General features: G+C 40.9%; 1 protein-coding gene across 10 annotated transcripts in view; it reads left to right on the top strand.

Annotated features, from left to right (window-relative positions):
- Window positions 1–21,891, top strand: part of r3hdm2 (R3H domain containing 2) — a 53,240-nt gene that overhangs the window by 17,249 nt on the left and 14,100 nt on the right. For 4 of the 10 annotated variants that reach the window (XM_080495688.1, XM_080495686.1, XM_080495683.1 and 1 more), the window contains 17 exons: window positions 4,570–4,730; window positions 5,011–5,179; window positions 5,313–5,537; window positions 7,638–7,679; window positions 9,734–9,820; window positions 9,946–10,069; window positions 10,731–10,809; window positions 11,596–11,655; window positions 12,028–12,168; window positions 13,483–13,591; window positions 14,780–14,875; window positions 15,051–15,100; window positions 15,681–15,734; window positions 18,893–19,128; window positions 19,360–19,499; window positions 19,925–20,026; window positions 20,937–21,230. In XM_080495688.1, the coding sequence (XP_080351814.1) occupies window positions 5,379–5,537; window positions 7,638–7,679; window positions 9,734–9,820; window positions 9,946–10,069; window positions 10,731–10,809; window positions 11,596–11,655; window positions 12,028–12,168; window positions 13,483–13,591; window positions 14,780–14,875; window positions 15,051–15,100; window positions 15,681–15,734; window positions 18,893–19,128; window positions 19,360–19,499; window positions 19,925–20,026; window positions 20,937–21,230 (1,773 nt within the window). In that variant the 5' untranslated portion in view covers window positions 4,570–4,730; window positions 5,011–5,179; window positions 5,313–5,378. Of the gene's footprint in view, window positions 1–4,304; window positions 4,359–4,569; window positions 4,731–5,010; window positions 5,180–5,312; window positions 5,538–7,637; window positions 7,680–9,733; window positions 9,821–9,945; window positions 10,070–10,730; window positions 10,810–11,595; window positions 11,656–12,027; window positions 12,169–13,482; window positions 13,592–14,779; window positions 14,876–15,050; window positions 15,101–15,680; window positions 15,735–18,892; window positions 19,129–19,359; window positions 19,500–19,924; window positions 20,027–20,936; window positions 21,231–21,891 lie in introns of all 10 variants that reach the window. The other 6 variants (XM_080495687.1, XM_080495689.1, XM_080495691.1 and 3 more) reach the window with 6 other exon arrangements.

The following is a 21,891-nucleotide window of genomic DNA, read 5'->3' as shown; positions in this document are numbered from 1 at the left end:
TTTGATGGGGTATAATGATGTGCCAAATAATCCAGATAATAGAATTGGACTGGGGATTTTGGCTTTCCGTCTTATTATTTGCACTGATTAATCAGATATTTCAAATTGCTGATAAGTTAATTAGTCCCTAAGACGCGATAAAGACGGAGTGTCCACTCTTACCGGCTGCCGCGTAGAATTCCTCTCATTTCTCTCGCCTGCCTCGCTGCTAACTATTGCCGAGACCCTGACCCAGCTTGACCGGGGGCAGCTAAATTTGACAGTGAGCTCATACCTGCACAAAATATTTAGTCCGGCTGGCCTGCAGTCGGCTGCGGTCATATATAATCGCTCACACACATTGTTGGCCCGGCTGATCGCTCTCCCAGTCTCTTTCAGCGGCTCGCGCACACAAGCGTGTACGGACACGTGCACGCACAATCACACAAACAAGACTCCCTTTCATTTTCCGTTTTTGAAGCAGTAACCTGACCCAGTGGACAGGGTACGACTCAAGTGCCTCAGCTGGTCGTCTGTCATTAGAAGCCCCATAAGTCTGCAAGATGGGCAAACAATGTGGGTGGGAGTGCCCCGCTCTCCTTTATGACAGCTGATGATGGATATTTTTTTGTCGTTAATTATGGAGGATGACCGAGTTTTGTTTCATGCGATGTCTTGTTGTACAGAATGAAGATTGATCAATTCACACTGACACACCGTTTGCCCAGATATGCCAAAAGCTGACAATTTTAAAAGTTGTCAATCGCCTCAGTCTATATTTTTTTTGTGAAGCAGTCTGGAAAAGGAATCTAATTGTCAACTGCTTGAATAGGTTGCCAATATAAACCCTTAAATGTCTGTCAGCCACGGCTATCCTGCTGTCTAATGCTCGTCTGTCTCTCATTTTATGAGCCAGCTTGATGGGGATAACTCTTTTCCTGTGATGTAACGGGCACAAGTCCTATGTGAATCAGCTGCCTTGCTGCATCTCTGCAGCCACATGTGATGATGCAGACAGTTGGCAGAAAGATGTCGGCATCAGGACCACCAGCACACTGACGGAACTGGGACACAGAGCAGGGAGCAGGGCTGAATTCTGCAGTGTGCAACCAATATCATGAGACATTGCTGTTAATTCCACAGCCATAGTTAACGTCAATGGCATTTAGCGGTAGTAACCCTTCATGTACTATAATCAGTATTTGCTTGAATATAAATGTAAAATTCACATGGCATAAAACTGCTATTAATAATAGGACTCTGGTGCGTGCGTGCTTAACAGTACCATTTTTCAAAAATTTTGGGATTCTTCTCAGCTACTTAGTTTTCTTTTATCCATATTCTATTCCAGGGGTCGGCAACCTTCAACACTCCAAAAGTTATTTGGACCGTTTCCCACTGAACATAACACACTGAGAGCCTCAAAACCTTCTTGACATAAAAATGAAGTTAACACTGCATATATCGAGTTTAACCTCTATGCTACGTAAAAATACAGAGGAATGGTGGAAGGAACATAAAAAGAATAAACAAAGCCACGTCTTTAAAAGTAACTAAACTTATCTGAATACATTGATGCAACGATGAGCACTCAAACACTGGTCTCCATAACCACTGGACTCCGGTGGCTGCGCAGGTGAGCAGCTTCCTACAAAGATTTGATCACTGCGCCACTCGGTTCAATCTGTCCAATAACAATTTTCAGTTTTGATCCGGCCAACATCACTCATGGTTCAAATCCAGCTGCTTCTCCCGTCATCCTTCTCTGCCATCCAAAGTATTTCAGATTTGGCATTTTTAAAGCCTTTGAACAACATGGTAACAACGTCGAGCAAATTAGCTGACTTCTCATCTACCGGTATAATCACGGTTTATGCACACACCTCATGTTTCACTCACTCAGCTCAGCATGTTCCTCTTGTGCGTGAAGCCGCCCTGCTGTTATGCAGAACTCTACATATTAAGAGTTGAATATTATTACAGCTTCCACACCAATTTTCCACTGAAATTAGCCTGTCTTATTGTTAGACCAGTCGGGTAATTTTTGTCCAAGAAATACATCATCAGCAGTATAAATTGTGTCACAAAATGTATGAAACTACCGTTTCATACATTTTGTGATTCAAACAGTCTTATTGGACGTCTGTTTATACCCGTGTACATGATTAAGGTATGTTATTATCATTAATGGCTTACTATTGTGCACTTATAGCTTATATTATCCAAGTATGTTCTGTACAATTAAAGATTTGTGATGAAACGGGAGCACAGTGATGTGTAGAACTACATATTCAACAAGATGCACTCTTTCATCCAGCTCTACATGTTGCAGCCTAACAAAGAAAGAATAGAAACAACTCCTCTGCAATATTGATGCAAAATATGTAACTCGGCAGTCCCTTCCTGATTGGACAATCCTAAGAAGTATAAGTGCATTTGAGTTTTACTGTTTCAGGGTATTGCGTCCTCACGACCAACCACTGCCCTGAGATAACCCTCATATTAATTTTTAATGTGGTGATGGACATAAGGATTTGTGCTTGAATGTATTCTCACGATGTCGTATGATGGCGACAGATTGCAAGTGATTTCTTTTCCCGCATGTAAAAGGTTCTATCATTTTGGAAGCACTAAATTCAAATATCACTTCTTGATAACTCACATTATTGCATTACAGTTTGCGTCAACTGAGAGGAACTGTAACAGCATTGCCAGCGTATCTTGTTCTCTTGCCGCCTGTTTTCACCCCATTTCTTTCTCTCTGCATGTGTTTTTATTTCTCTCACTCTGTGCTCACTGCAATCTATGTATTTATTTTTAATATCATTCTTCTCCCTTTCCTTCACACTGGTGCTCGCACGACACAAATGGCAGCAGTTGAGAATGACATTACCATCTCCTTGGCAACCGTGTGTGTGTGTGTGTGTGTGTGTGCGGAGGCTAGGGGGAGTGTTGAGAGCTAAGGGAACATGAAAGGAATGGGTAGAGGAGGACAGAATAGGTGAAGGAGGTTTATTCATAAGTACCTTTCTCCTGTCTGATTCACAATTTTTCCTGCGGTCCCTCCTCGCCTCTCAGTAAAGACAGTCTGCTTCGCTGTGAGATTTATGATTGACGCCTGAAGTGATTGATAATCTTTGCTTTGTAATCCAAACTCATTCACTGGTTTTGTGTGAACACATTTTTTTTGTATGAATGCAGCCAAGTATCGGGAGGAGGGGACTCTTGTGACTTAATCAGGTCTGCATGACAGTGTGGCTGTGCAGTGTGCTGCTGGATGCTTGGTCAGTTTGAGCAAGCAGAACGGGGTTTGGGGGGGGCATGTGGGTGTCCTGGTCAGTGATGTCGTGCAATGTTGCTGATGCTGATCAAGCCTTTGCTGCTGCATTGCCTGGGTTTTTCCCCACACTGGGAATCCCTGGCTTGTTTGTTCACTCATCTCATTTATTCTACAGCACAGCACAGTGGTACAGACAGGGACATTCATGAATGACACTGATCTGTGCTGCATACATTCATGCTGGTTGACACACTTCTGTTCTATTTGGAGTTTTATCTCACTATTGGGTGCATTAAAGAAGCTCTGCTGAAATCCTGAGCAAGACCTCACACTCTGCACTTTAATTCACATCCACATTTAATGGACTTCCTGTCCTTTTATTCATTTTATTTATTTTTTTAATCCTTTTTTGAATTGTTCATGCTTGTCATTTTACTGAATTCATTCAAGCTGATCAATTGTAGTTTAGTGACATGTCTTTGCAACAAAGAGCTTCGTGAAATGACACATTATCCTTCTGAAAGTAAGTCTTTGCTTTCAGGGGGAAGGGCTAGAAAAGTTATCTTTCACCCTTTTTTTAATTGACTTATGAAGAGTGATGTTATTAATCTGAATTGGGGGAAATAAATGGAGACGAGATCGCCACAGTTATCAACGCGTATAATGATTTGATGATTTTATAGTCTATTGTAAAATTCAAATGGACTGAGGTGTTTGGTCTGCTAATGTCTGGACAGATCAGGCTAATGACGAAGGATGCAGTTGTTTTTGATTGTGTGATGAGCTGGCAGTATGACTGTTTATTAGGTTGTTTTGAGGGGTTTGTTTAAATAAGGAAAATTGGAAAGGTTTTCTGGATGTTAATCACCAATTACCAGAAATATGGGGATTTATACACTTGCATAGTTTATTAATAATTGTCGTCCAATAGAGTCTAAAATGCTGATTCTCAAATTTAAAGGTCGTTTTTTTTAAACTCACTTGACACTAATTTGTTTTACATCAGCAATGTTTTTGCTTTCAGCTTGCTCTTTCTCACAAACAGATTTCCTTTCGATGAGTCGTCGTTCCCACAGCAGGGAAGAATATATTCTAAATGGTAATAAAGTGAATGATTAACAATTTAGCATGAAGGTGCTGGTTTTTCAAAGCTGCGTGACTGTAGACTGTGAGCATTCAGCTGCTCTGTCCTCCTCCCTGCTAGAATTACCAGCAGCAGCAGCGGCGGCAGCAGCAGCAGCAGCGATGAGTCACTCAGTGTGTGAAACATGACGTCACCCGTGTCTTCCTCTTCTGCTCTTGTTGTCCAGGGCTCCTGACTGTAGGACAAACCATGCTGCTGCACTAAGCCGGAGGGAGAGAAGAGAGCGAGAGGCCCCAGAGGAGTGCTGAGGTGCTGGCTGGCCTGCTGGTGTGCCCCTCCCCCTTGTCTGGCTGGCTAACTGCTGCCGCTTCCATTCACCTGACTGCTGTAAATATGGCATTTTTCTCATGTGTGCATGTTTTTCCTGCTATTCTCCTTTAAATGTAATTTGAAACATATGTGCGTGTTCTATGATTAAACGCGTTCTTCCAACCTTCATTATAATGTCCCAAACTGGATGGAAACATCATCTGCAAAAATGTGTCCATCGTTTTAAAATGCTTCTTCTTTTTTTTTTTACATGAAGCCTATTGGTATGAAATTGATGTGGGTAACATTATGTCAATGTTTTAAGTCTGATGTTGGGCATTTTACTTTTGCGTGTCAGTTCCTTACAGCCCCATCCCAGAGGCTAAGGTTTGCTATGGACTGCACTTCGCCCCCTGCTGCAGCCCTACCCTGTACGCTACCTTAGTGGTTCCCCCTCGCCTTCCTGTGTGTGGTTCCTATTCACCCTCGCTGTACAGAGTCCAGCACGGATCTGGTACCACCTACAGGTAGATGGTATAGAAGTACACACTCGCACAGAAACTCCACATGCCTTTGTTTTTTTTCGTCGGCAGTGGAGAAAAGTCGTTCTCTCAGGGTTTAGACTTTCCCTTTCTTCTCTTTTGCCTGTCTCTTTTTCAGCCACTCCTCCTGGGTCCTCAACCCAACCCCCTCCCCACTCCCACCCTCTCCCCCTCCCGTAAGAAGATGTCAGTGAGCCTGACAACAGACATCCAGCAGGAGGGAGAGAGTGGGCCACTTATCGAGCCCTGCAGTCGAGGCAAGACCTCCCCTCAACCACAAGGCACCAAAGAAGGAACGGGAGAGAGCCTGGAGCCTGATGACGGCGCCCCACAAGATGCACAGGTAGGAGACAGCTAATGATTTCTACACCAGATTTATGAGCAAGGAATGAGCTAATCCAATTAAATAAATAAATAGACAGTGCATACGTTTGTTTAGTTTAGTTAATTGATGTGTACACTAATTTTGGGTTTCAGGGATAATGACAAAACAATGTGACATTATGAGAATATTATGTACCGCTCGTGAAACAGGAGTCTCAGATATAACTCGAGTCTTGAGCATTATTTGTTGCTGTGGCACGAGCAAAGATTGTTGTTGCTCTCATGACAAGATGTCACATTTTGTCTGCTGTTTGTGATGAGCCTCGGCTCTGTCCACCCAGGCAGCAACATGGAAATCAGAGAAACGTCAGCTACATCCTACTCTCTGTATTGTGTTATGTTGAATTGGAAAAATTATTGTATTCAACGGGTAATCCAGAAACTACTTCAGCCTCAAGTGAAGCTTTTATTTTTGCCATACTGCTGGCCGTATGTTAACATAGACAAGAAATTGGGTTTACTCACTCACTCACTCACTCACTCACTCTGTTATGCGGCTCACCACTTGTGATCAGATCACCCGTAAGACATGTTAACACCAGGTGTAAATGGCCCATTCAGACTTTTTCTTTTCTTTTTTTAATAGTAGAAATAAGTGAAGACCAGGGGCCACCTGAAGTTTACTCAGTTTGTTGATTTTAGCTCCTGTGCTGGCAAACAGCCGAACCTGTGTGCTGCTTTTTATAGAAAGACATTAAACACGGTCAGGTGTGTGATGTGTTAATTGAGCAGGGGTTCGTCCTTTACCATTTATTGAATTTAACTGTGTATTTACTACACTTGACTATGGAATATATTTGATGAGTGATATTGATGGTTTGAATATGGTTTTTTGAAGGTAAGATTTTCTGAAGATGGTAGGTCCAGAGTATATAAGCTTGTGTCTCTTTATTGCTCCTGTAAAAGTCTTAAAAGGTGAACAGGGCTGTGTATGTGCTTTTGCTCGGTTTTTGTTTTTGATTAGTGTAAACCGGAATTTTCTACGCTTGGATTTGATGGCTGCAGGTCAGGAATGGCAAACCTCATTACCATGCTAAAATGGATCAAAAGAAAGTTTGAAATCTTGTGTGTAGCAACCACTGCCACCTTTTTATGCAACATTCAGCTATCTGTGCTCCCTTTCTTGTTTTTATATTTCCATTACTTAACTTATTACTGATTCCCTTATTTTTATTCTTATTAAATTTTCTATTACCGTCATGATTGTAACTGGGAATTCTTTTAGGATGATTATTTTCTTGTGAGCTCCTGGACATTTAGAATTTTCCCTCTGGGGGATGAATAAAGTATTTTCTACTCTTGTACTGTTTCTGAAACTGAAATTCGCTAGTGAAGCTGATTTCTGAAATGACCTAAATTTTTCTAGCTCCTAAAATGCCTCGTGTGGATGATGGGCCAAAAACTGTGCGTTCACATGAAATGACATGTGGACAGGCCCAGAGGGTCCTTGGCTGAAAACCAGTTTCTCAACTTTTCATTGTATTTTCGTTCGCATCTCTGATCTCTTTGTCAGTTAGGGTCCCTTCAGACTGTGCCTTAACATGCATTTCAGGTGATCCGATTACCAGTAATAAGAAAGTCAAACGTTTCAAGTCAAGTTCTTCATCAAACACCACAATTATGCATAGTATAATGTGTGGTGAAATGCTTTAAGTACATGTTCCGCACCAAATCAACAGTTTTTGTAGGATAGTCCAATGAAAATGCAAAATTAGAACACACTAACAAAGTTTGAAGTCTTTTTGTTGATATACCTGAGGAGTGCAGGTGATTGCAGGTATGACACACAAATTGATTGAGAAATGAGCTGGACCTGCAAAATGAACATAGTATGCGTGTCAAATGTTCTATCATCTAACAGCCATCTTGTTTAGATGATAATGCAGCTTAATGTTTGGGCATTGGACTCAGCCACCAGTGAGCTGTCTCTTCTGATCAAAACATATAATGTCCAACTGAATTCTTCAATTCTTTATGTCTAGGTCCTGTATAGTTAATGCCATTTAACATTTATGTTATATCCAAATTAGTAAAATAACAATTTTTTTTTTTCTTTCAGAAACGGGCTCCCAACCACAGCCATGGCAGGAAAAGGGCCAAGGTAAGCTATTTGTTTTTAGTGTTTGGCCTTTATTTTTTCCAGATGTCCTCATTTAGACCATCTTGTCCTTATTTTCAAGAGAGTCTGTCAAATTGTCAAACTGTCAAGTATATAAATACATTATTCACAGACATACCAAACAACAGGGTTTCAGTTATGTTTCAAACAAAAGCACATTGGAAATAAAGGAAGGAGAAACAAGAATTTGTTTGGGAGGATGTTTTTCATAGTCTTTAAAAATACTTTATTATACATCATTGAGATCAAATATGAGTTTCAAATCCTGCTGAAGTGAGTTTCAAGCTGCAGGAGCAGAGTAAGAAAATACTTCTATGCCTAACTCTATATGTAGAAAATGGACAGTAAAAGAAATAAAGACTTTGGACATGAAGGAATATGATCAAATTCAACCGAGACTATCCTTGTACAAAAAGCACCCAAAGACATAAATATGTGGTTTAAAAGACGAATTGATTTCAAAGTCACACAAATGACTTCCTTGTCCAACTCCTTGAAGTAACCTTTGCCCCCTTTTGGCCGACCTTCTGTTATTATCACGTTAATCTCCTCAGCTTCAGTGGACCACCTACTTTCTATCATTGGCTTAAAATCTTAACTCCATTGAGAGGATTAAAAGTGGACTTGTCAGTGTGACCTCAGTGACACTGAGAGTCCTGCTCATTTATAACCAGTGATGTTTCATATGTCGACGATCACGTGCTAAAATAAACGACAAACTTTGTGGAGCAAAGTGAAACAGCATTTTCATTGGATGAACTTTGATTCATTCCCTTACTGACTTTTTGCATTAAAAAGTACTTGTATACAACTCTCCTAGTATCTTACCATATACTGATTATAACCAAGCTTGTTTAACAGATGGAAATTGTTTAATGCCCTCTTGACATCCACAAGATCTCAATTCAGTTATTCTGAGAGTTTAACTTCTCACTGTGTGCATTTAAAATAACCCAGTGTGACTGATCGTGTTACCTCTATACAGTTTATAAAAGGAATTACATTACATTGTTCTTGGCACACTAAAAACTCTCTTCAAATGCTCCATTGTAAAAAATTTTACACTTGGTTTTCATACATAATCCTCAAAGGAACAGTTTCCTTATCAGTTAGGAAGCGTTAAAACTTTTTGTGTCCGACTCCAGCTGTTTTCATTACTCAGGGAACATTATCACTCGTTATTCAGGGTTTTCATGTAAGATTTACTCTGTCTAAGACTTTTGACATATTTAAGCTCCTAATTAGCATTAAATGAAAGTTTATGTGGTGAAGAAAAGCTACCCAGCTTCAATCAAGCGCAGTGTGGTTTTGTCCTTCCATAATATCAAGAGAAAGAAATACTGAAAATGACGCATTTGCTGGAATTATATGAAAATAAAACTTCTTATTTATCGCATTTCATCTTTTGAAACGGTCCAGTAATAAAATCAAAACCTTATATTAGATTTGAGGAGGAAGTTGGAGACAAATTGGATGATTTATTACAAGTATATTATTGTGGTGTTTGATAAATGCTTCTTTGAAGGTTGACTTATTTTTTTACATGTAAACTGTGTACAAAAATTAAGACATTTGCATTTGGTGGATTATTTCTTTGTTGTCACAATACTTAATAGTAATAAATTACAAGCCACTGTAAAACCTCATTATTTATATCTCTAAACAACATGTATAGTGGGAAGAGCAGCGGAGCTGATAAAGCCAGAACTTTTCTACCATTACTGAATGTTGTTTTTTTTTTTCTATTGACTCTTGTTTGCTCTTCCCCTAATTCTTACCCCAGACATGCATGTTCCTACAAATGTGCCCCCCCCCCCCCCCGTTTAAAAGGAAAATAATTCATCTTTCTAATCTTATAAGATGTATTTTCAAGAAGTATCGTCACAACAAAGAAAATATCTACCAAACACACGTGTATTTACTTTTCGTTTGTGTCCACTAAAGCAGAGAAAAATCAATGTGCATACTAACATTGGTTTTATTGTCGCCAATTAACTAAAACAAATGTTATTCTTGCTGTTTTGATCATTTTCCAGTCAAATGCCAAAATGAAGCTGGTACGGAGTCTGGCAGTATGTGAGGAGTCCTCTGGTCCGTTCTCCAATGATGGACCTCCAGAATCGGTACTATTCCACTTTCACAACCTCCTTTTACAACCGGCACCTAGCCTTAATCTGTAAATGTTTAGTATGTAGTAATTCATATCTAATATGACATGTAATCTCAGTTATTAAATATGAATTTCTAGGATATCATCCAGCTTCACATTAGCTGTCCCTCTGACAAGGAGGAGGAAAAATCTTCGAAGGACGAGTACGAAAATGAAGAGAAGGAGAAGAAGGACAAGACTCCTCGGAAGATGTTGTCTCGTGGTAAGATTCAAATTCAACGGTTCAGTGCAGGTTGAAACATGCTTGAGCTTTTAGGATCTGGAGAAAGGTTCTCTGACACAAGAAACTCAAAGTGCTACACAATTCCACGGACAGCTGAGTTCCAGTGTTGGCCCAAATCAGTGTCTTCAGCAAAGCACAAGGGGGAGATTGTAGTTTCACAACAGGTATATTTAATTATCTTGACTCCATTTTCATTATCTAATTCAGAAAGTAGACAAAGTGATTTCACTGAAAGATGACGGGATGACCCTCTTCTTTAATCACCTCCGTCTTCCTCTGCAGAGGCCCCTCAGGTGTCAGTAGACCAAGAACAGCAGAGATGAAATGGCTAGCCCAACTGTCTAGTATAGTGGAAAATGATCCCCTGAAGAGTGCGTGTGTGAGTGTGTGCAAGTGGCAGTATGGAAGAACAGCTACCCAGCATCTCCTGCTATTTGTTTCTGATGTTTATCCTCCCCGAACAACCTGGAAAGTCTTTGCTGGTGTGTCGAGGTGCCATTTTAGGAGCTGTGCTTGGCAGCTTTCTGATTTGGCTCTTGCAATCTGACTTTATGAAAATGTCACGCTCTCTTTTTCTTACCAGTATTGCAAATTTTTCTCTCTCCTGCCTGCCAATCTGCTTTTCTCCTCGATGTAACAGACTCTAGTCAGGAATACACCGACTCCACGGGCATCGACGTTCACGAGTTTCTGGTCAACACACTGAAAAACAATCCCAGGTATGACGTTATCCCAAACGGCTCACTGATACACACAATAATAATAATGAGTGGACGGCAAATATGAGCTCCATATGGTGGAATATGCCATTTAGATCATTGGTTACATATAGCATGAATAATGTTGTCTAAAGGTAACAAACTATTGAAGTATATCAGCAAGCTTTATGAGAAAGCTTAATCGACTTGAGTTTTTTTTTTTTGGTGTGTTTTTGATATTAACATTCAACATCAACTGATCTTTCGGTAACTTGTTAAATATTTGCACCAGATGAATCAAAACAAACATGTACTTCACACATTTGTTTAGATAAAAGAAAAGGGTATAGTGTTTGAAAATATAGCTGCACAATTGTGCAACATGATATCCAGCTTGTATCTATCCAGAAGTGCACATTTAAAACATGATACATATACTTAGAAAATGTGTATTATAATGAGAGGGTCAATTCCCCTAAGCACTATCTTACTTGGATCTTGCATTGGCTGATGTTTGCAAAGTCATGGCTGAAGTCCAAATATTCATCCAGTACAGGCCTTTGCATTTAAATCATGGATGAGAGTTGTGCTGTGTCACCTAAAAATGACAAAACAATGACATTCAGTACAAATTACGACCGAGATGGAATAAAAAAAATTTAAAAAAAACTTGAAGAAAACGGTCTTAAGAACGTCATTATGGAGGATTGTAATGTCACTGGGAATATTGTTACAAACACCGACTCACTCAGCCCCCCCCCCCTTCCCTCGCCCTTCCCTGTTCTGTTTCCCCCTTTGGCCCACCAGGGATCGAATGATGCTGCTCAAACTAGAACAAGATATCCTGGAGTTCATTAATGACGACAAGTAAGCCATGCTCTTCAGAACACTTGCTAGTATTTAAATGTATCCCCCTGCATTCACCCCTTGTTATTTATAGCTTGCTGAAGTAACAAGATAAATATGTCAAGTTGTAGTTGACACATATTTTCCTCGTGGGAGACGTTTCAGATGACAGTATTTTGGCTATCGCCTTGTGTTGCCCTGTTACCAAAATGGTGCTTGAAGAGATTCGTTTTTGTCCGAAACATGTTTGCAGGTTATATTACAAAGTTTGGATATCTATAGAATTGATATTTTTGCAGTTACCTATTACGACCATGTGTATTAGGTTGTCATTGTGGAGTGAAAAAGGAACTTGACTTGCTACTAATTCTTTTATCTGTGTGTCCCTTGCAGTAATCAGTATAAGAAGTTTCCTCAGATGACTTCCTATCACCGTATGCTGCTGCACCGCGTGGCTGCCTACTTCGGCATGGACCACAATGTGGATCAGACGGGGAAGGCTGTCATCATCAATAAGACAGGCAACACACGCATGTGAGTGTGCTTCCTGTTTTCTCGCTATTTAGAGCTTGAACTTTCTTTCAACCTGATGAGCTGAGTCTCTGTTCATTTATTTATTTATTTATTAGCTATTTACAAGACCTTGTGCAATTTCACTTTGATGCGTTTCTTTACTTTGTGTGCACAAACACAGATGCATGCGCATCAAAAGCCCTGCCCAAACCCCTCTGTCATACTGCAGTTTGTGTGGTGGATATTAACTAACCTGTACCTCATGTAAACATTCAACGAAAGATTTGGGAAGTGATGGCATTTGAATATTTATCTATCTATGTCTTCTTCAATGTTGGTAAAGTTGCTTTCAGCTTCAAGAAAAATACATATATTTCTTTACCAGTGTGGTTTAGAGGGTGTGATATGCAAATGTGTTGAACAAAGCAACATGAATATTTTAAACACGATGGATGGAGAATGCAGCTTAGAGCAGAGGTGAAATAAGCTTCTGTGATAATGAAGGGAAACGATATGAACAGTGAGCTATAATGGTGTAGAAGCAGCGTGTTCACAAATGAGACAGGAAATGTAACTGAGTGGAAATTTTGTTTCTAAATCGGTCTCATCTGAAAAACACAAGTTTAGTTTAAGCCTTTCATGGACTCGATCAGTTAAAGTTCAAATGTCGATGAACGGCAAAAAGACTTCACTTTCCCTCTCTGAACGTGCACTTGAGACATTAATTTATCAACCCCCGGTTTGGAGTTCAGTTATATCCCCTAGCATTTCCCCGGAGTCCTAACCCCAAATGTTTGATGCAGAAAAATGCATAATCTTTCTTCCCTGCCTGTAATAAGTTGCCAGGATGAAATCATATCAAATATTTATCGTGGAGCTTCTCACTTGTAGCATAGCTACAGTAAAAGATCTTTTGAATTGCTGTACATCGTAATAAGATTTTTTTTTTTTAAGGTTTCTGTTGGTTGTTAATGAAATAATTATTTAATTATTAAACAAGTTGAACCTGAAGCGAGATCATAAAAATAAACGTTGCTAATTTTGGACAAAGTTTTAGAATATGGCATTTGTACTTGCAGATATTGACAATATGTAGACACGCATTGTTTGGGGAAGTTTCAGACTCGTGACCAAATGTTCTGGATGTGATTTTTGACACAAAAACCTTTTGTTGGCTTGTAAAACTTGTTGAAGGTCGTTGCTCCATCAGGTCGTTTCAAAAGGTCCTTTCTTTCATTTTTTAATTCAACCTTTTGCTTCTTTTTAATGTATTTCTTCTGCTTCACTGTGTTTGTTCTGCTAACAAACACGCCTGTGTCCTTTACTTTCCTGCAGCCCAGAGCAAAGGTTTTCTGAACACATTAAGGATGAACGCAACATGGACTTCCAGAAGAAATTCATCCTGAAGAGGGATGATGCTAGCATGGACAAAGATGATAATCAGGTAGGCACACGTCCATAAATTCATCTTTATTCAACTAAGGATCGCTGGAGCCAGTCCCAGCCGACTGTGGGTGAAGTCTGGGTACGCTGTGAACAAGTGGCCAGTGCATCACCGGGTAAACATAGAGAGACAGTCGCTCACAGAGAATCATTAATTAGCCTTTCATGTACGTGTTTTTTGACTGAAACCGGAGAAAACCCACACATAAGAGAAACAAGAACATTTTGCAAAGAAAAGAGTACTGACCACTACACCAAACCAGCACGGACAAACTACATTATAGTCTGAAAAATTGAATAGTTTACACCGCCGTATTCATTTTTTGGGTGCAGGAGAAAGGTGTCACTATCGCGACATGACTGATTTGAAACTTTCTTGACATGCCTCGAATAAACCCTGACTGACAAAGTCAGGATCTCCACACTGTGTTCAGATTACAAGAACACTGTTTTACAATAACTCCTGCCCTTAAGGAAACTTAAGAATCTGCTACTGTCATCTTGTAGAAGATTCCACAGGCAGTCTTAGTGTTGAAGATGTAGTGTAGTCATGAGAGTTGTTAGCTGTGGGATGTCATAGTTGTAACACAGAAAACACATGATTGGATTTTGTATGCCAGCCACAAATGTCACCTCTGCGGGAATATCCGTTTGATTCGAAGGAAACTAAATACTTCTTTTAAGCATCCTATAGTCGACCCTGTGCCTATTTATTCAGCTCTGAACTTTCAGCCACAGAAACAGTTAAGATCATGAGGATTCTCATTTCTAAACAATCTCTTCTTGTGATGTTGATGTGTGATGCAAGTTTCTCACATTGCTTTATTTGTTTCAGCAGTATTTGTTAGAATCTCTGACACTTTTCTTTTGGCGCCTAATGCCTGCACAGATTTGTCATATTCGTTTTGGATGATTCTGTTTTATCACGTTTGTGGTGCTAAACCTTCCCACGCTGATTGCGTCTCTCAGAAACACTCACTTCGCACAGTTTCCATTCTGCTGCCTTGTTTTGACAAGAGACATCTGCTCTTCTTCACATGCTATTGTTGTTATCATGCAAGTTGTTGCTGCTTTTCTCTCCAGCAGGTTGCGCAAACAGTGACGGCAACGGTATTGACAAGTTTTTAGGTTGAGATGTGATATTCAGTTGATCAATCCATTGAGTGTTGACTGTCTTCCTAAATGTCAGATTCGCGTGCCGCTGCAGGACGGGCGGCGCAGCAAGTCAATTGAAGAGCGTGAGGAAGAATATCAGCGGGTACGAGACCGGATCTTTGCCCGAGAAGTAAGTATTGAGCCATGACAGGGCAACAGGAACAAGAAGGCCAGATTATCACTGATACCTTTGACTAATTCGTTGCATCGAGACTTTTAACGTTTTGGGATCTGTCTGAATAGATGTGCAAAAACATTGTTGTTGCAACTACTTCTTGAAGAATGATCCTTTTCATAATGTGCAGGTGTCCTTTTATTTACAGTCCTCTCAGAATGGCTACATCAACGACAACAGGTAAGATGAAGCGTCGTCCCACAGACTTCAGTGTGTGTCATTCATAGACCTCCTCTCTCCCACCTCTCCTGTTAACATGTTTGATTCTTAACTTTCAGTAATATTAGTTTTAACTCTTCACATGTTTTTCATGTATGAAATTATTATTCAAAGTTCAATTAACCACAAAATGAACATCTGGTTCATTTTAGGTGAATTATAAGTGAGTGTTTGTTGCTTTTCTCATATTTATAATTCTATTTTTTAAATCACAAGAATTTCTATTTATTTACGAATTTTATTTGATGGTCTTTAAGAAAGATTTGTGAATAGAAAAAATGTTATGAGGAATAAATCAACATTCTTTCCCAAAGCAGTGTGTGTCAAAATATTAGGACTTAATATGTTCAGATATAGAAGGCGGGGGCTTTTCCATAGTTTCCTCCTGTTTTTTTTTTTAACCACCTTTTCACAGTTTCACACACTGCGATTACCTCCACCTCCCTCCTCTTTTGCCTCACCCACCTTTCTCTAAACTCTCCCCCACTCTCCAATCCAGTGCTGTAACCTTAGCGTTTTCTCCTAATGTTAACCTCAACAGACTTTCCACCGAAGGCTACTGCTCTAGCTCTCAAAAGAGGAGGCAGATCTTTAGGTATTGGGGTACTACTGACTGGCTTGTGTGTTGCCATGTACATCTTTCAAAGTGGTTTGGTGATGATAGTGGTGACTTGTGGTGGTTCTTATACTTGCTTGGCGTAGTCGGCTGATTAATGGCTATTCCAGCATTGCATTGTGGGGTTTCCCATGACCCATGCATGGCTGCTTTGTGGTTTCACCGAGGACTGATTGACCTATTTACCCTTCCACCCATCCACCGTCAACTACATTTTTATATGAAGCAACTGCATCACGTTCACAGTAACCTGTTTGTTTTGTGATTCACTTAGTTTCTGTTAACATGCTACGTGTTCCCCAGTAAGTTGAGAGAGAATTATTCCAGTACTGTGAATGTTGAAAAGATTTATAATTGTGACGGTTCCTAAAGCTCTGTTAAGCTTCCATACGAACCTGTTGATCACATGTGGGACAGAGTAATTAAATCCAATCGGTTTCATTGATATCTTAGTAATAGTAAGAGGTGTATGCTCAACTGCTCCCAGGGTCACCAGAGCCACTCACCGCAATATCCACTGTAGACCTGGCTAATTTCTATGCTGGATGCACTTCGTGATGCATCTTGATGCTTTGCCAGAAAATTATGATGGTAATTAAAAGTAATAACTATCCACCGTCGAGTTATATCTGCGTCCCTACTGTAACATACATAGATTTTAGCAACCAGTAGCTGCTTCTAAGTGACAAATGGGTTCCTAAACGGAAAAAACTTTTCATTCATTATATTGATGATTTTCATTGGTGATTGGTTTCAGAAATGATTTCGTTTGCACATCTGTTGCCATGTTTCGCCATGACGCCAACCAGAAAAAAAAAAAAAAAGAAATAAGTGAAAGGGACTAGGATATATGCAAACATCTTCCTATTTTTAGACATAACCAGATCTAGTCCTTTGGCCTTATTTCTGATGTGAAGACATTATATGTCACTGATGATGTTTTCAGTTACAATACATACTTGAATTCTTGGTAAATATCAAGAAAATAAGCCAATGTATGCCCATTGATAAATCGGGCACATTCCAGCTAAAGGTATAAAGAGGACACTGTTGTGAGCTGTCCTTTGTGTAGAAAATATTATGCAGAGCTTTAAAATTACCCGTCAAGCACAGTCCTCCTGTCATGGGGCCTTGTGTAGCTGTAAGATTACAGTTTTTAATTCCCAGCCTCTGTCCATGTTTAGTAATTCCACTTTTATTACCTTCATGTGTTCTAAACTATATATTGGACTTTGGCTTCACATTGAATCTAAAATGGTATTAATGATGTATGTTAGAGGCTTTTTGCTTGTGAAACCCATCAGTCATATCAAATATGTTTGACTTCGATGGTAAATAGTCATTACCTTTATGATAATTTCACCAATTTGTGGCAAATACACAGAAATGGGATCATTGGCTAATTGAGCATTCAAGAAAAATGGAGGGTGACGCACATAAGAACAGCAGCAGTCTATCTCTCTTAGTGCATGTGATGGGGATTGCTGTTGGAGATGAAACACCATGTGATCAGTGGCAGAATCTCTCCTCTCCCGCTCATCCTGCTCTCGTCCTCGTCTGCAGAGCGAAGCGAACAAGTGTGCGCCTGCCTGTGCAGAGAATGCCAGAGCACCCACCCTTCCTTAAAATAGGCTGTGCAGAGAGAGGCCTCAAAATAGATCCTCCATTAATTACCGTCTCTCTGAAATATTTATGAGCCACAGCCACCTTCAACACTACTCGCTATGACTAGGGTTTTACAACCCATACGTCCCTGTTTTTCGTCAGAGATTCCCCCACAATCTGTCGTACATATTTTTAATTCATTCTACCTTTGTCCCCCCCCCCCCCCCCCCCCCCACCACCACCACTCGGACATGCTCTGCTCATATCCCCCTTCCTGCTCTTAGAGGATGAGAAAAGCAAGTGTTTACAGCTGACTGGGCTGTTCTTTTTTTTTTCCTCTGCTATCCTCAGTGCAGAGTCGTAGGTCTCTCTTCACCTGCAAAGGCTTTCAACGTGCAGCTTTGTATGTATAGCATTACATAACATTGTCCTTTTTATTTTATTTCTTAATTCAGAGTCATTCTATTTTTCAAAGCTTAACATCCGAACATATATCCAATGGTGACATGTCAATGGCAGAGCCACCCATTCACTTGTGATGCAGGGGTTTCCCAAGAGTGGTGGTTACGCTTACAGTGTGATCATTGGTTTTCTTGGCAGCTGCCCTTATCCAGGGTGACAGCATCACAACAACACAATGAGTGTGTATACGGCAATATAGTTTAAAGAACCATAGTGGTGAACCAGTGGTAGCAAGTGATTATTTTGTAGTATAACTGTGTGTGTGTGCGTCTGAGTGTTGTTGTACTCCAGCTCTCAATGTGTGAGTGTTTTTGTACATCTTTATATCAATTTAAATGAAGATTCTACCTGTGTGTCTTGGTTCGTGGCCACATTCTGTCTTAAATAAAACATTCTAAGTGCATGTGCTACTGTCCTATGTATCTAAATGTGTTAACATGTATGTTTGCATTCTGTGAGTCCTGTGTGTGAACAGTGTAGTAGCTGGTTTCTGTGTTGAATTCATGGGTGTTTGTCTTATCTGGCGTCACTGTGATATATATCCCCTCAAACCCTGGTGTGGATTCAAGCACTGTTTCTCCCTGCATGTGTGTTTCCCTACATGGATGGGTTTGTGTGTGTGGATTTGTTTGTAGTCGTATGTTTCAAGTTGGAGAAAATATCATTGGTGACATGTTGCCTGAGTTTGTATTGTGGGTACACTAATCCAGCCAATAATGCATCTCTGTTGAATGCCCCATCTTAAAGCCTACAACTGTCTGTGTCCTTTTGAACTGTGATGGTCTTATTCTTCTTGCTCTTCTGCTTTTGCTTCCCCTTCTCTCCTCCTTAACTCTCTCTCTGTCACCACCTACTTTCTTATATCCATCTATGTGCGCATCATCGTTTGATATGTTTTCTCATTCTACCCTTCCTATTTTTTTTTTATGTCTCCTGTTTCTATGCACTATGTGCTTTGTTTAATTTGCAAATATCTCTCATTCTCTACTGTGACCATCCGTTCTCACTGTATCCTTGTTATGTCACCTCTCTTCCCTCCATCCCTCCGCTCTCTTCCTGTCGTCTCTCAGAGGGAACCGCGAGAGCTCCAGCCGAGCGTCTAGCAGTCGTCAGAGCAGCACGGACAGTGACATGAAGTGCCTGGAGCCACGGCCCTGGAGCAGCACAGACTCGGACAGCTCCAACCGCACCCTCCGGCCACCCGTCACCAAGGCCAGCAGCTTCTCTGGCATCTCCATCCTCACCAGGGGCGATAGCCTCGGCAGCAACAAAGGCTCACAGGGAAGCTGTAAAGGTTCTCGCTCTGGTAAGGTCTGCAGAGAAAACTGTGGCACCGTGAAAATGCATCGACAAATTTGTGCAAATATTTAGACTATACTGCTGTGACCAAAGTGTTAAATCGGACATGCAACAGTTTTAACTATTGTGCGTTCATGATTTCATAGCACTTATCATGCAAGCATTATTTCTGTCGGGCCTCTTTCTGTGTCACTGGGCCTGCCCTTATTCAGTCCTGATGCGTGTCCCCCAACTGCAGCCTCCAGTCCAGCCGTAGCCTGCTTCCCTGCCCCGCCTCAGCAGCCCCAGCAGCCGCAGCCCCAACCCCAGGCACCGCCTCAGGCTGCCCTACTGCCCACCCCACAGCAGCACCCCATGAGCAGCCATTTGATTGCTCAGGTATGTGCATCTACCACTAACCACATCAGTGTCTTAAATGAAACCAGGAGTGACCCGCTGTTCATCATTGATTTAATATTTTTTCATTCAAGTGAGTTCAAGGCAGAAATCTGTAAGAATCTAAATAATTGCGAGTCTCAGTACTCACTTGTCTGATAGCAGACATGACCATTTATTTCTTTTTGATTACAATGTATTTTGGAAACAGTTTTGAGTTTCTGTAATACTCCAAAACTATATGATTTCCATTACTATCCTGTCGGCTCAGTAACAACTTTCCTTTTGTTCTAACCCTCATTTGTACTCCTTTGTTTTAATTTCTCTTTATTCCTTTTTCTCCATCTGCTTCTGATGCCTGTTCTCTCACTACCCTGCTGCACTCTTGTCTATGCTCTTTATTCCCCCCCTCTTTGTGGTGTGTATAGCCGGTGGCGTCTCTGCAGCCCTCTCAGCAGCTGTCTCCTACTCCAAGCCCCTCCTGCCCCCAGGTTCTCCTGCCAGTTTCTCCTCCCCAGCAGTACACAATGGTACTGACACCTCCTATTAGCTTCATCTCTTTGTTATCCAGTTAAGGATGACATCAAGACTGACATTTTCACTTTTCACACTTGGCAAATGCTGTACTCTACTAAAAAAAAACCCCACTTTGCACTCTGTCATCCCGTCTTATTAATACCAGATATTTCACTTAATTTTGGATTGCTAATGTCTTTTCTGACTACTCTCAGGTATTACTCAGGCTGCATGCACATGTGGCAGTGCCTGGGAGGATGTAGTTGGATAGGAAAATGTTATTTCAGCTTGAACGAGCACAAAGAAGACAACTGCAAAAATGCAGTGACTGACAGTAGCTTTATTCATTCACACACATTTGACTTATCGGTTGAAGTTCTGAATGCAATAGACGGGATTTCCTACCATTTGACTGATCAGATTATTCCTCAACGGCCCTCAGATTAACTGGTGCCAGTTTGATTAACCAGCAGAGGAAAGAGAAAAAAACAACACAAGTTGCAACCGACAACAAGCCTGTAAACGATACCAGTGGTATTACGCGACAGGCAACATAGACACTTCAGTATTTATTATAAGAAATATTGCAAGTTTCATGTGATCACGCATAGCAAATTCTCTGCATGTCTTCAGACTAGTTATTGCATGGTTGTATGCAGTTTGATCCGTCATGAACAACATGCAACTTCCTAAGATTTGGGAAAGTTGTTTGAAAGAGTTTGTTTGACCAAACACATTTCTTTTATCATCAAAAACAGGAACTGGCGCTGTTAGCCACCAAGAATTTAGAAGAACCAAAGGCGTTTATTATTCAATCCTCATGTTTTCAAGTCCTTTACACTGATGAGATTCGGAGCTCCAGATAGTGGGATCGTCGGAGCTGCAATGCTAAAACCTTGTGTTTCGACCCCGTCCTCCTCCCAGGGAGAAGAGCTTGCACCCCAGTTCACCCAGATGACGCTGAGTCGGCAGGGCTCCAGTGAGAACCCTGAGCCTCCCCCTATGTATCAGGCTCCTCCCACGGTGCTGACGCAGCACCCGCCACCCCAGACCAGCTACATCATGGCTACCACGGGTCAGCCCATGCCGCCTCCATCTGGCTACCAGCCCGCCACTGGACACCCGCATCCTCCGCCTCCACCGCCTCCTCCATCTCAGCCGGTTATGCAGGCCCCTCCACCCCCACAAGGCTACATGCAGCCTCCTCCACCTCAACAGGTACGTCTACGCACAGGGGCTGCCAGACAAAGATCTACTTTTCCATTGCTCTTAAGCCCTCAATATACCCATTGCTTCTGTGATGGGATATTCCATGCTAAAATGTCCACCTATGCCTCCAACCAATATAATCTAAAAACCATTAATAATTTTACATTTTAAATCTTTTTCCCCGTGGAGATATTTTAGAGCTTTAAAATTCACAAGAAGCGCGTTTAGATACCACAGTTCATTAGTATTCAGAGTTTTTGTTCTGAATTACTGATATGCAATGATTGTTGGTGATTGAAGGATTCTGAACTTGTATCATGGCAAAACAAGACAAGACTTCTCAGATTTGTTGTCTGTTATGTTGCAAACATTTCACAATAGTCAATTTTACCCCTTGAGACTGGCATGGCATTCTAGTGTGTAGCTGGTAATGGTCCCTTTACGAGTTTGTTAGGAATTATTATTGCACCGGAACAGAATACAGCTTTTCTAGGAATTTGTCTGAGGTGTAAGATTGAGCCAGGGTTGGGGAGCTGGAGTAGATCCCAGCTGACTGTGTATGAAAGCAGATTACAGCCTGGACAGGTCAAACACAGAGACTATTACCAACATTCACATCAAGGACGAATTTGGAGTTACCAAGTTAAAATCAAGTACATATTTTAGGACA

Source organism: Blennius ocellaris (assembly GCF_963422515.1).
Source record: "Blennius ocellaris genome assembly, chromosome: 4".
Classification (NCBI taxonomy): Eukaryota; Metazoa; Chordata; class Actinopteri; order Blenniiformes; family Blenniidae; genus Blennius; species Blennius ocellaris.
This window is presented reverse-complemented; position numbering and strand designations above follow the sequence as displayed.